This window comes from Oryzias latipes, chromosome 3 (genome assembly GCF_053564925.1).
Source record: "Oryzias latipes strain Hd-rR chromosome 3, Olatipes_Hd-rR_3.1".
NCBI lineage: Eukaryota > Metazoa > Chordata > Actinopteri > Beloniformes > Adrianichthyidae > Oryzias > Oryzias latipes.
Genome location: NC_136239.1, coordinates 37,248,019 through 37,262,614, shown reverse-complemented (window position 1 = coordinate 37,262,614; position 14,596 = coordinate 37,248,019). Strand labels below are relative to the sequence as shown.

The window sequence follows — 14,596 nt, the reverse complement described above, 5'->3', positions numbered from 1 at the left end:
GTCCTCAGACCCTCTCTGCTGGTGACGTGACCTTGTTGGCTACATCAAGTAGAATAGATCGGGAATGTAAGGCCCTGTGTCCCATCCGGGGTCACAGCCTATCCCGGTCACTGGTGGGTGAGGGCAGGGGTCATTCTGGTCAGCCTGTCGCAGGGCAACAAATCAGACGTTCATGCACACTCACAGTCACACCTATGGACAATTTAGAGTAACCAATTCACTTGTGTTTTTGGATGGTGGGAGGAAGCCGGAGTCCCTCGCATGCACGGGTAGAACATGCAAACTCCACACAGAAAGGTCCTCCAGCCGGGACTTGAATGCCTTCTTGCTGTGAGGCGAGAGCGCTAACCGTGCCACCGTGCGTTGTAATCAAATTGTAAAAGTATAGGAAAAAGGTGTTGCATGAGGGCAAAATATGGATCAAGGTGTGCAGCTTGTTGGCTCTGTTGTACCGAGGAGAAAGGAGTGTCAAAGGATGAGTCTTCATGTCTCAACACTCCTCCACCTGTAGTCATCAGCTGGGGGTAGCCTCTTTCATGAGGGGGCTAAGTTCTGCCTCTCCCTCAGGATGGGAGGTTTAGTCAAATGGGAGCTATTGCTCCTCCCTCTAAACATCTGCTCAGTCAATGAGCTCGAAACACCTGCATTGGTTTCAGGAGCCTTCGTCTGGGTCAAGAAGTGACACGTCTACACCCTTCACGAGGAGGGAAAGTTCCAGAAGGTCAATGCTAAAACAAGCTGCTTGTTCGCCTGGAAAACAGCACCTGAAGTGGAAGAAGAGACAAAAGAGGTGCTCCAGCATCAGGGATAGCTGCATCCTTGAGAAGATGGTCACGAGGAGAGGACTGAGCCACAAACGAATGCTAGACGAGGCTTTCAGTGGTTGCATTGTTCGCGTCAAGCCACTCGTGAACCAGAGAAAACATCAAAAAAAAAATCAGACTGCCAAATGATCCAATTAGTAAATGTATCTGACTGGTTTACATCTTGTCGTGGATGTTTTGTACAGTAAATGAGCCTTCCTCCTGTGTTGGCTTTCTGTTACCATGCCTTATGTCACCTGCTTAGTTTTAAACCTCATCTTAAATTACTAATATACTTTAACACAATAATTATCATCCACATATTTTTTACATCTCTCTGTAATCTCATTGGGATTCCTTTTCTATGACATGATTAGTTTCTTAACCTTTTGGTCTTTTTTTTCCAGCATACCCCTTATTTTAAGAAAAAATGTCCCTTCAAAATAAAATCCCATTTATAAATAAGATGCTGTTGTGTCACCTTACTACTACTGGGGGACATTACAAGACACCTCTTTGATCATTTAGTAGAGTTTATTAATTATATTAATCATAGAAACATTTATGTGTTTCACTTTATTTAACCTTTAATTATCCAGGCAACACAGATTAAGAAAAAAAATCAACTGTGGACGGCAGGCAAAATGCAAGACCCTCTTCAGAAAGAGAACTCACAGCAATAACACAGACAATCATTAAATTATAAACACCATTTCTGGTGTCTGGGTCAGTTTGACCCGTACACATTCGCTTTGAGAAAAGGACAGATTTTTTCTGTGAAAATAAATGAAATGAAATAGCAGAATAAATCAAAATAAATGATATACATTTGTATGTTTAAGAGCATTAATCGTCCAATCAGCATTGCCTGTAGAAGAAACATCCTCTCTTCTATTAAACATATTTTTATGGGTTAAAAAGGATGACTGTTTAAAAAAATAAAAAGCTGGTAGGCCTCGAAGCAAGATAACACGGGTAATTGATGTTTCCCCCATTATCAGAGGGCGGCTGTCAATTTCAGAACAGGTGAGTTAGGCAGATACAGCCTGCAGCATTGAGGCGGTGGTGCTAACCCCGCGATAAACAAATTTTGTGGAGAAGGAAGATGTCTAAGCTTCATCATAAATATTCAGCATGGCGCTCGCTCTGACTCACAATTGAATTTCCATGTGGGAGACTGAGCGGCATATGGCTGAGGGAGGCAGAGGGGGAGACGGACAGGTATGACAGCGCAGAGGCAGGTGATGGACGTGAAGCATTGAGATGTTTGGTGTATTAGACGTTAAGGGGGCTGGGCAGGATGCACGCCGAGAGGGGAGTTTCGGGGTTACAGAGGCAAATGGGACGGACCATCAGACGGGAAACAGGAAGCAGAAAAAAAGGAGCTCAAAGGGAAGAAATGACAGCAAAATGGATGCTTATGGGAGGAGGTGTGGAGAAGAGCTGCCATGTTACAACTATGACAGATAAATAACAGGCTGAGGAGAAGACGACACTGAGATGCAAAACTTCAAACAATGAAGGACGTTTTCCACAGGCGGGACGTGGATTTGACAGCCATGATGGACGTGAGGCAACGCTGCATCACACTGATGACCATACGAATGCCTCATTAGCAAGAGGTTTCCATTTCCACTCAATCGACATCCTTTCAAGCAATTCTAAGATCTTTATTTGTTTAACTTTTCCCTTCTTAATTCCCTTTTTTTTAAAACCACTAGATCCCCTGGAATTATGCTGATCACTTAATGTGAGCAATCACTCTTCAGCTAATCAGTCACCTCCACCTGCGTGCAGCCCCACAGTGACTGATGAGACAATCAAGAGGCAGTTTGAGGGAAAGACACGCTGCTCTGATAAGCAAATGGACTGACTGAACCACAGTCTGAGTGGATATTGATAGATGTAATGACATTTAATGTTTTTATTGACGTGGCCCCTTACGTTCATAAAAGTGATTCCACACTGGGGTAAAGAAGTAAAGTGACTGTGTACTTTGCAAGAGGATTTTTTAAAATGTAATGTAATCGACTAAAGTGTAACTTCAAGGAGATTGTAGTAATTTTATGAAATTTGGGCAACTTAAAATGGGTATTCATGCTGTAGTGATACTATAATTGAAGATATTCTAAATGTTTCAGTATTTTTGTCTTATCGTTTTTCGTCCATCCACGACACGTAATGATATTCATAACCTATAAATTATCTTGGTCAATATATAGATTAGAATAATATTTATAGAAGAGGAGCTGAAACCGTATAATGGCTATGCTGCTGGGGGACAACTTTCTGTGGGTTTTTGAGTTGACCGGCCCGTGGATCGTCCTAGCGTGGATCGGCCAAATCTTAAGCAAAGCACAGATGTGGCCCCTTAAGGCTCATACGGCCACCTGAAGAGACGCCACGAAAATGGAACGTACCATTGCCGTGGTAAGTGTATCGAGAAGTAGTTGTAAGGCCTGACGGTGATGTACAGTGCTCTTTATGCCGCACTCTGGTCGTTAGTAAGCTGTGAGAAGTGTCTCTTTACTTTAGTGTGTGAACGCTGCACTCATGTGGTGTGCAGGTGACACATAAAGCCACGTAGGATGTCCACAAAAACAACACTGATGTCTACCTTCCTAATATCTAAGAGTGCACACAAAAGCACACACTTATTACATGAACGACACTAATGGGTCTATTGTGCAATTTGCAGGATTTAAGGGGGCTGAAGAAATGAAAAATCTGTACAACATGTCTGCATCTCACCTACTTTACCCTTACATGTTGTACACGTGTTCGCTATGACCTGTTGCCCACAGCATGCCAGTAGAATGAAATGTGCACAATCATTTTTGGTCTACAGCTTCATCGAGCCGTCTATGATTTTTTGTACCAGGGCTTGCCAGCTTGGTCTGGGGTTGTGGCAGCGGTGCTCGCCCTTGCTGGGGCGGCTACAGTCCAACATCACAGCCTCACGGCTGTGGAGTGGGCCCTGTTGCTGTCCGGCGTGGGAGGGCGCTGTGGTGATGTTCTGTGGCTGAGCCGCTCCCAGTATAAAAGATTGTCAGTATATTGTTTCCTCAAAGCCGAGCCAAGCCGTACGTCTCTTTTAAGGTTAGGAATCATATCTTTGTGCCTGTATACATTGGGGAAAAGGGGTGGTTTGGTTTTATTTTTGTTGTCTGTTTTTAATTGTAAAGCACATTGAGCTGACGGACTGATTGATATTTTGTTGCAGGGCCACCTGTGTGCCGCATACAGGTTTGCCCGTATCCGTATCATAAGAGCAGTTGGGAGTAAGGCTTCAGAAACATCAAGCAACAGGTTACTGCAGTTGATCATACACAAAGAAATGTCTGCCCTTGGTGGAGTTCCCATCAAACACTGGTGAAACCCATTTGCATGTCAGAGAATTCCTACGAAATGTTGAGTTTGTTTGGTTACCTTGACCAGTTCCTTCTGGGGCCAGATCTGGATTGGCTCCACCTGCTGAGGCGTTTGGGTTTGAATGCCGTAGGTGTTCAAAAAGACTTGAAGTCTACAAACAAAGAGAAGATGACGAGTCCACATGAAGGTTATGTTCATCCTGCTGCCACACTTTGGACACACAGCATTGAGCAGATGGAAGGTCAACATAGTGGAATGATATAATGCGAGAGCCGTCACATTGCATTCAGTCTAAATATGTTCTTGATTCAAGTTTTCGGTCTCTGACAATCAAGCTCGTCTGTTGGGATAGAAACAGAATTGTAAAACGAATTCTAATTTGGCGACCGATTTTTTTAAATTAATGGAGCAAAGTGAGAAAAGGTCAAATTCCTGCAGACATCTGAGTGATTTGTATTGAACGTTGCAGCAAATTCCTGGGATGCTTATGAAAATCAAAGATCTGGTCTGGAATTTCTCTGTATTTTCTACAAATCTTAAGAATCAGTCAAGAATGCAGCAGAAAATGTTAATTGTAGCACAACAGCAGAGATACTAAGATCACACCAGGAGTGGTATCAATTGGACAGACAATCTAGATAATGTCTTGAAGACTATTTAAATCTGTGGACAATATCTTTTTAAGGTCATAAATTTGGGGGCAGATTTGGGATTTGTCCTCATATTGCCTGCTGGGTGTCATTTTTTGCCACTTAAACTCCTTCAACAATTTTTCCGCTATTTTAATCATTCAACAATTAAAATGTTCAACTCTTTCAGCTTATTCCACCTATGACTTTTTGTCCTTTAAATCCTTGAACTTTCAAAATATTCCAGGATTTTTGCCTTCATTGAAATACACGGTGGATCCTTGGTGCAGAAGTTCGCTGGTTCGATACACGGCTCTGACATTTGTCACAAAAATATTTTTTTGTTATTGTGCTATTTTCACTTTATTTATAGTCAACTTTGATCATTTATTTATTTTTGCCAATTATTACCCTTTAATTTTAATTTTCATTCAGCAATATAGCATTCAACCCTGCATTCCCTTCTGGATATGCAGCTTCTTCTAGTTAGACCAGCATCTGCTCAGTGTTTACATGATCTTCTGAAAGGTTTCCAGAACATCTGTAGAGATTTTCTGCACCATGAAGGCTTCTTAGGATGTCCAACAACAATGCAGACAAGCAGTAAAAGGTGACAGGAAGTTCATTTCCAAATGCTGCGGACATTTTTAACTTTCCTAAAGCAAAAGGTTTAGGGATGATGTGGCGAGTAAAAAGATTGGATGTGGATTTGCTCAACTCCCATTCTGCGTTTTGTCATTTCATTAACAACATCCATGACTGCTTTAGATGTAATGACAAATAATTAAAAAAAAAGAATTGAAACGCTGCAATTAAAATATTATATAATTAACTAATTTTTTTTTTTTGCTAAATGACAGGGTTGTAAACAAGATATTAAAATTAAGCTTAATGACTCAAAATATCCATTGATTTAAACAATGTAAACAGAGTACCATGAAAAATCCTACATGGATGACAGTTTTTAGAAATACGTTACAAACGTAGGTTTCTACACATTCTGTAGCTGAAAGTCTTTTTAAATCATCCAACTGAGTCAAAACCTTCAGCTGCCATTTTTCCACTAAATGCAGAAGGATAATCCTTTATCCTATCACAGAGCTGGAAACAGGTAATTTCCACTCTAGATTTATAAATTTTTTAGTTTTTTTCTTATATTTGTTAGCGATTTTTGCTGCGGTGGTGTCAAAAGTAAAAACAGAAGGAAGATGAAGAGGATGAAGCAGGAATCCTAACGAGGACATAACCAGCAGATTGTGTGAAAGTTACAGGTCGACAAACTTCCCTTTAACACCTACCCCCCCCCCCTTTCCCCCCACCCCACCCGCTATAAAAGCATGCATGCTAACTGAAAGGCCCCAGTGGGCAGACAGAGAATGCAGAGGTCAGGCTGAGATAACCACAATTACAGGGCTGAGAGAGCTGAAGCAGAGAGAGGAGCAGAAAATCACCTCTTTTTATGGTGTGCGACACAACAACACACATGTGCACACACACACACACACTTACCTCTGGCTCTCAGCAATCAGGGAGACGTGGATCACAACATCATTCTCTATGGGACCCTGTGAATCAGAGAGCAGAGGGAGGTGAACACGAGGACCGGCATGCGGCCCCGTTCTGCAACAGAAATCTGCTCAACATACACTGACATGTAGTTTTTACATCCATCATTATGGCCCTAAGCCTGTGCAATGAGGGCAAAGGTCATGCCCATGGCTTTACAGGGTCCCTGTTCTTCAATTTCTTGGCACAGACGAAATTGGCATATGCTTTATTTATGAAGTATTTTTATCACAAATTAACCCAAGCAGCCATATTTTTTAAAATGTGGACGTAGAAATGATCATCTCCCAACCAAGCAAGTTGTGAAAGCGAAGACATTACGTCTATGCAAAAGCCCAACGACGGAGAGGGCGCCACCCTGAGTCAAAGTGAGACACTACAGCAGAAACTCACTCGTTTTATGTCCTTGGACTTCTGTCAACTTTCTCTAGAGGCTTGAAGCTTTGTACCTTTGACAGCTTAAGCAACCGATGACCCTTTAACTAGGTTAGCAATAGTTACTGAAATAGTTACTGCAAGGCTTTTATTATCGCTCATATGGAATAAAAAAAAACAAAAAACACGAGGTTGCAGGATCATAAATTGATTTATCGTTATGAACAAAGACATTCCATTTTTTAATACTTATTCTCCATTTATTACAGCGAACACGTCCATTAGTGATATAATGTTAAGAATAATGTGGGTGTGACAAGTATAAACACCAGCTAGACAAAAGGTGAAAGTTTACTTTAACAGAAAAAAACATCATGTATTAAATGTAATGTTTCATATAAGCTCATCCCTTTACATTCTTGTATAGAAAAAGGTATTTCTAGAGGGCACAAAGGTCAATCTCTTCCCAAAGGTCAGCTCTCGAATGACCAAGTCGTCTTGAGCTGAATCTTTTACAGAAGCAACCTAAACATGTGTCATAGCCCCAAACAGAATACAGTTTTTATCTATGTATGACAGAAAACTTTTTATATTTTAGATTTTAATGGGAGAAAAGTGTTTTTTTCCCTTGTTTTTTATAAAATACTATGTGATATAGGTGGACAGAAAGTCAAATGTTATGGATGCAACCATTAGCCTGACACATTAGAAACAGGCATTAAGTGTTGTAGTCGAGTATTTCAACGCTACTTGCAGCTTTAATTATGATTATTATTGCTGTTATTATAGGTTTGAAGGAATGACTGCGTATCGATGTGACTGCGGCGGTTTCCTGCAGGTCTTTTTGTAGACAAGAACCCTGCAATAAAAACTTGGTTCACTCTTCCTTGTATGACAAAACATCAGAAGTTTCAAATAAAAAAAAAAAATTCAAGACTGATGATGATGATGATGTGGAGACGCTTGGAGAAAAGAATGGAAAATAATATAAAAAAAGATTTCCTCCTCAGTTTCGTATTAAAAAGCTAAAATCTTCCAAATAATTTATAACCAATAATCAGTTTAATTCAACACAATGACACTTTAACTACAGAGTGCAATTATTTTTAATAATCCAGACTTAGGTGAAGCTTGGAGAAAGCATTACTTTTTAGATCTCAACTGTGCTACATCTATTATACAGGAAGACAGCTCAGGCCAGGTTTACTAATGGTTTGTGCCAGGCATACGCTCCTTTCCCCTTTTTGAGATTCTCCAGGGGATTATTGAAGGAACTGAAATAAAAAACTAGGCCTGAGTGGCGTGCAGGTTCTTTTGTTGGTTGTAAATCCAATAACCAAGTCATAATTAGTATATTTCAGGGATTTTGTGTAGAAATTGTCAGAAACAGGAGATTATTTTTTCCTAAAGGCCGTGTCACGCAGCCACCACGTACATTTTGCACACATTGCTCGGATGGCAATTTGTCATATGTGAATATATGTGTAGAAAATGTGAAAAGTTGCGGTCTTTCTTTGAAATTTGTACAGATATTTACAAATGAACCACGGTAAATCCACGGAAGAAGTACGAATAAATCACGCAAGTCAACGTAAAAGCCAAATCTGGTCCAAAGGTCGCCGCCGGTAAATTACGCAATTTGAGCGTGATATATGCACGCTGTATATGCGACATTAAAGTTATACATCGGTTACGTGTGAAAAGTCAGTTAGACATACGTAGAACGCTCACGGAAAGCCACAAATTTGCTTTTGCATCTAGCAAAAATGACACACAATTGCGTATGATTTAGATAATAAGTGCGTGTAAGCTCCATAAAATATGCATAAACTGCATAATTCTCAACTGACCAAAACTTTGGAACAACTAAAACACGGATTCACGTAAAGATCCATCAGGTGAAACACAGGTGTGCACATCGACGAATGATGAACGCAAGAAACCCTTTTGAATTTCGCATATCACACATGTATCACCAAAGACCAAAAAACGTACAAAATGTATGTCGTGGCTGTGTGACACGGCCTTAAAAGTAGGTTTATAAATAATTTACTTTACTTTATTGCAGGTTAGGTTTCTATTTTCATCTGCTACTGATTTTTGCGCCTCCTGATGCTGGCTGCGTTGTGAACACTAAAGAGCACTCCTTTCATCTATCTCTTTTCAGCGCTTCCATTCACGTCTGCATGCGTGTCCATGAACTGCAAGCAGCGCCGATCACCATCAGACTTCTGCACAGAGTGTTCAGGCAGCAGCTCGTGAGTCACACAACAGCAGCCTTTCATCTCACTGTCTGTGTGTGTGAGTGTCCATGCAAACACATGGACACAAACCCAGGCATGTACAGATGCTAGGAGTCAGCCAGCAGCACACAGGCGGAAAAATGAGGGATTGTTTTCTCCAACCTCCTCATTTCCATCAATCTACCTGAGAAGAACCAAAACGGGAAAAAAAAGAGTGAAGGAGATGAAGATCAAGGATTTGCCGGCTAACTCTTGCTAGGTGACCAAACTAAAATGAAATTCCTGTTTCTTTAAGTCTCCTTAAATATGAGTGATGTGTCTCTACAAACGCATGGAATGCATGGAAGGCAAGAGGTGACAAAAGTTGAGATGATGAAGAGCAAATATAAATGTAATCAATGAGCGGCGTCATATGGCCCGAAGGTGTTACCTGTTCCTGCTACACCCTTTGAACTACCCTTACCGGCTACTAGATACCCCTCACTCTCACCTGCTGCCCCTGCAACCCTAGTCAGACTTGCACAAGACAAAATCATGAAAAAATCACTTCTTCTATTTTTCCACCCAAAATGGCAGCTTTTCTGTTGGTTGCATCTCCATAGTAACCATTTTATTTCGAGTCTCCTTGGAATGAGGGTTGGTATAAATTGGCAAAATTGGTATAAATGTATCTTTTGGTCAAATGGAAACAAAGATTTTCTGTGAACCACGCCCTTATTCCTATTATTTTGGGTATCATAGCGGTTCGTTTAGGTTAAGCCAAGAATTCGTGGATTCAATTTTCACAATGTTCTGGTAAAAATGTGCGAGCAACACTTTTAGCCACTTTTGCGAGTTCGCCACACGACTGCTGTTCAAAATCTACTGACTTCATTTGCAAACTTTTTCCCCCCAGTAGCTTCCCAATGATGCTGGAGTTGTTATAAAGCAACAGCTAGGAAGGAATTTGAAGTTGTAGCTGGTACAGGTGGCAGCCTCTTCCCAGGGTCAAAGGTCAATAAGATTTTGGTTGTGATTGTTGACTTAACCTGATGTTTTGAATTTCGCTCACACAAATGTTTTCTTTTACCATATTGTGGGAAAATCCCCTAATTTCACACTTTGCCACAACATGGCCTGCAGTAGATCCCATATTGATGGAAGTTTCCTTTAAGTATCCCTGACACGTAGATTTTTGCTTCCTTTATTGACTTTGAAATAGCATATTTTTTAACTCCATAAAAGATTTTGGCCTCAATCGTTTTTTCGACGGTGTCTCCTGCCTTGATGTCTTTTTGTTTTTTTTTTTCTTTTCATTTTTTGGGTGGTGGGTTGTGGGGTGTGTGCAAATTTTGGTAAATTTTTGAGTATGAGGCGGGGTGAAAATTTGGCTCGAAGCGGCAATAAGAAAGAAAAACTGCAAAAATTATCTGGTCCTTGCAGTCCAGGAGTAATAGTTCACAAATGCAGAAGCATATTGGAGATTCAAAAAACTGAAAGATTGTAAAACTATATACTTAGAATAAAAAAGTTGCAAAGAGATTAAAAAGTCTAAAAAGTGTATAACCAACACACAATGCTCTCATTTATCTTTTTTTTTTCTATCAGCTCGTTAATTTGAACTAGGAAAAAGACAGACACAGTTATGGACGTTGTTCAATGAAAAGATGGAAATGTATGCAAACATAATATAAAGTTTAGCCTTTAAAACAGAAGGAGTTTATACAAATATGCACTTCCTGTGAGAATCTTCAAAACCTCCTATTGTAACAGTAATATCTGTCCGACACAAGAGGCCTTCACCTCTTATCTGTTTACTCAGCTGCTGAACAGAACAAGTTTAAAAAATTGATGTTATTAAAAAGAAAAAACATTTACAGAAACACACCTTTGGCATAAAAACTGACAAAAAGTATCTGAAATATGGATTTAAAGCTAAAAAAGTATCTAGAATGGCAGATAATTTCTTCATCTTGAGTTGGTTTGGTTTCACAGTAAAATCTAAGTCTTGAAAAAGCATGCAGTTCAAGCAGTGGCTCATTTGGGGGCGCCATTTCCCACAACGAGACAAAACCAGAAAAAAGCGTAAAAGTAAACGAAATGTGCATAAATACTGCATTATTGGCAAAAGAAAAATAGACAAACAAAACACAGTTTTTCTCAGCCCCTTTTACCATTTGTGCAGAGCATCTGCAGCCTCAAAGACCCTCCTGGTTACGGGTTAAATTCCTACGTTTTTGTCCCAGCACAATCCAAATCCTATAAAAATGGGTAAAATCTTAAATCCCTATTTTTTTAAAAGATTTTTTTTTCAATAAATGTGCATACAAAAGGTACAGAAATGGATTTCTGAAGTAAAACGATGAAATAGGAAGGTAGGATAAAGAAGATTACAGGAGAAGCAGCACAATCTTTCCTCCGACCCAAAAACCAGAGAGCATGAAAGCACAACAGATGAAGAGGGGAGGGAAAAAGCCGCTAAAAGCCATTTTAAAACGGGTCACAGTGGGAACAGTTCTTCTGCGGGACAGCCTGGCAGCAGCTTCCAGCAGGAGCTCACCAGTTACAGCAATGCAAAAGCCGACAGAGTGAAAATCCATTTGAACGTCACCGTGAGTCCCTGCAGAACAGAAATGAAATTCAGCTCTGCTTCATTTGACTTTTCCCCCCAAATTATGAGCACTGAGTTGTGACAGAAGACAGGGAGCACCTCTGAGAGCTTTTCCTCTCTGTTCTTTCCTCCTTAACAGCCTCTCTTTGTCTTTGCTCCTTAATTCCACCATTTTGTCTGTTTTTGCCACTTCCTCCGTTCTTAAATGATCACGTCATTCTGTGCTGTTTGTTCAAATGTTCCATCTTTTGTCCTGGAAAAATCGTTACTCTTTCTGCTTAGACCTGTTTTCTTTCCTCTATTATTCATGTTTTCATTTAGTTGTTTACACTTCAGATTCCTTTTTTTTAACCTTTATCTCTTCCTCCTCTCTTTTCATTCTACCTTTCATATTCTTGCTCCGTTCCTTCCTTTGCTCTCCATCTACCACCTTCTGCTCTTTCCGTCCTTGTCTAAACAATTTATTCACCGACTGTTTATTTATCCTTCGCTGTTTCTTCATATATATTCATACTTCTCTGCTTTTCTTTCTCTCCATCATTGCTTTTCCTTCTCTTTGTTCGTCTCACTCCCTCAGAATTTGCTTTCACTCAGGTGTGTCAGTTACATGCCAGGTAAACTCAGAACAGAGTTTCAGAGTAAAAAAAAAACCCAAAAAAAGTCAAAACTCTGCTAAACTGAAACATTTCATGCAGAAAGATGGAAAGATGGGCACAGCTGGAGGTCTGCAGGTCAGACAGGTGTGGAATGAAAAGTTGGGGGTTTTCATAGGTTTGCTTCTCTTTCCTTATTTATTCAAAAGTGTTAGGATAGCGCAAAGATGCTGGGAGTCTTTCTTTTAAAACCGCATTTGCATTAGTGAGATGGTTTGTAAAATGTGAGGAAGGCTGCTCCTTCAAACTGCGTGACAGAAGCTCCAATAATAAAAGAAGGAAAGATTACTGAAACCTTGTGAAGGCATCAGTTCTGCAGGATTTTTAATCTTGATTATAGGTAAAAAAAATAAATAAAAGAAACCGCGTTTTAACCTTTACAGTAACCGCATCTGCAATCAGGTAGCACTCTTAACAGAGAAATTCACAAAGTACTTAACAATGAACAACTAAAATGCCTAAAATGTATTAATTAATTAAAAGAAAATAAGTAAAACCCTGAAACAACTCAAAACAATTACAGGGCAGGTTTTTGTCAAATCAACTAAAAGCTTATCTAAATAAAAATGTCTTTAGAAGCTTTTTTCCAGTCTCTGGGCTAATGCTTGGAAAGACCTCCGCGAGTTTTAAACCAGGTTCTTGAGACGTTAAGGAGGTTCTGGCCCAAGGACCGTAGGGAGCGACGAAGGGCCATTTTTGGTGTGCCTGAAATGTTAAGTTGGGGACGCGAAATACTGTAAGCTAGAGGGACTGCGTGTAAACAGATGGGTGACAGGAAGTGGGGTCCACCAAGAGACCTACCCACACCTCAGAGGTGAAGTTCTAATGAACTCCTGTCGCCCTGCAGAAACTATGTCCTAGAAAATGACACAGGTTTGGGGATTTTGGATAAAAACTGCTAAATATTGATTAAAAGATCAATTTTTGAATAGATCAAAAGGTGATCGGAGCGTGACTCTTAACACTAATGTAAAAACTGACTGATTTATCACTCTTATGACTCTATAAATACTTCTTTCCCTTAAACTTGAAGTGGGGGGGGGGCCTTCAGATGCGTTACTGCTTGAAGGTCAGATTTCTGCCGGCGTGCGGTGCTGGATGAGCACCGCACGCAGGAGAGGCATCGCAAAGGAAATGGAACCTTTCAAAGACTCCCAAAGAGTTGAAAAAGGAGAGAGCACTCTGTGGAGCACGTGATGCTGTAGTATCGCGAGAGCCGACGAGAGGAGTGTGGTGAGTTTACTTGGCGGCGCGTAAGTTGTGAACAAACATTTTTGATTTATTTAATTACACCGCCATATTTAAATAATCCAGAAAGTTTAAAAAATAAAAATCTGAAAAAGTTTGTCAAGCATTTGCCAGCCTGGATGACCTGGAGGACCTGGAGGATCTGGAGAATTACATCGACGAGTGTTTCAATACCTGCCTCATGAAGAAATCCAACACCGCCACTCCGTCCACCAAACGCAACCGTCCCGAAGACTCCCCGGGGGCTGCCTCCTCCCCAGGCAGCAACATGAGTGATATCCTGGATTCAATTGATAAAAGGCTCTCCAGCCTTGATTGCCGTTTAAATCTGCTGGAGATCCTCCATAAGGAATTCCAAGGTCTGCGAGAGTCTCTGGAGTTCAGCCAACAGCAGGTGCAGGAGCTCGCAGCGGAGAACCAGGCCCTCAGAGAGACCGTGAAGATCTTGGGCCACGACACCGCCCGTCTCTCTGAGGAAAACCGATCCATCAAGGAAACCCTCCTGGATCTTCAGGCGAGGAGCATGAGGGACAAACTAGTGTTCGCAGGGATTCCAGAAGAGGCAGGGGAAGTCCCGGAGAACATTGTTAAGTCCTTTATAGAGGTCCACCTGAAACTCCCCAAGGAAGAAGTCCAGAAGATCTCCTTCCACAGGGTTCACCGGCTCGGAGGAAAAAGGCCGGACAATCAGCGTCCCCGTCCTATTGTTGCTAAATTTGAACATTATAAACAAAAGATGCAGGTAAAAAGCAGAGGGCGCGAGCTGAAAGACACACATTATAGCGTGAATGATCAGTTTCCAGGCGAGATCCTCCGCCGTCGGAAAATCCTCTTCCCGCTGAGGAGGAAGCACCTGTCTGCTGGAGCACGCGCGGTGGTTGCTGTTGATAAACTTTTTGTGAATGGCAAGCTGTTCCGGGACCCAGAGGTAACACCCTGGCTGTGCTGAAGGCTTTCAGAGGCGCACTGACATCTGCGCTGCCCAGAAGAAACCCGCAAACTTATTTAACTAGGAAATAATCGGATCATCAATAATCCACACCTCTCAGGAAAAGTGTTTTTTCTTTCTCTCACATTCATGTTTCTGTTGTTGTTTCGTTGTTTTTGTTTTTTGTTC

The 14,596-nt window shown here is 41.0% G+C and overlaps 1 protein-coding gene across 4 annotated transcripts in view; it reads right to left on the bottom strand.

Annotated features, from left to right (window-relative positions):
* Positions 1-14,596, bottom strand: part of phkb (phosphorylase kinase, beta) — a 107,569-nt gene that overhangs the window by 20,083 nt on the left and 72,890 nt on the right. For all 4 annotated transcript variants that reach the window (XM_020700795.3, XM_011494100.4, XM_078944680.1 and 1 more), the window contains 2 exons: positions 6,314-6,369; positions 4,233-4,326 (listed from right to left, as the gene is read on the bottom strand). In XM_020700795.3, the coding sequence (XP_020556454.1) occupies positions 4,233-4,326; positions 6,314-6,369 (150 nt within the window). The remainder of the gene's footprint in view (positions 1-4,232; positions 4,327-6,313; positions 6,370-14,596) is intronic.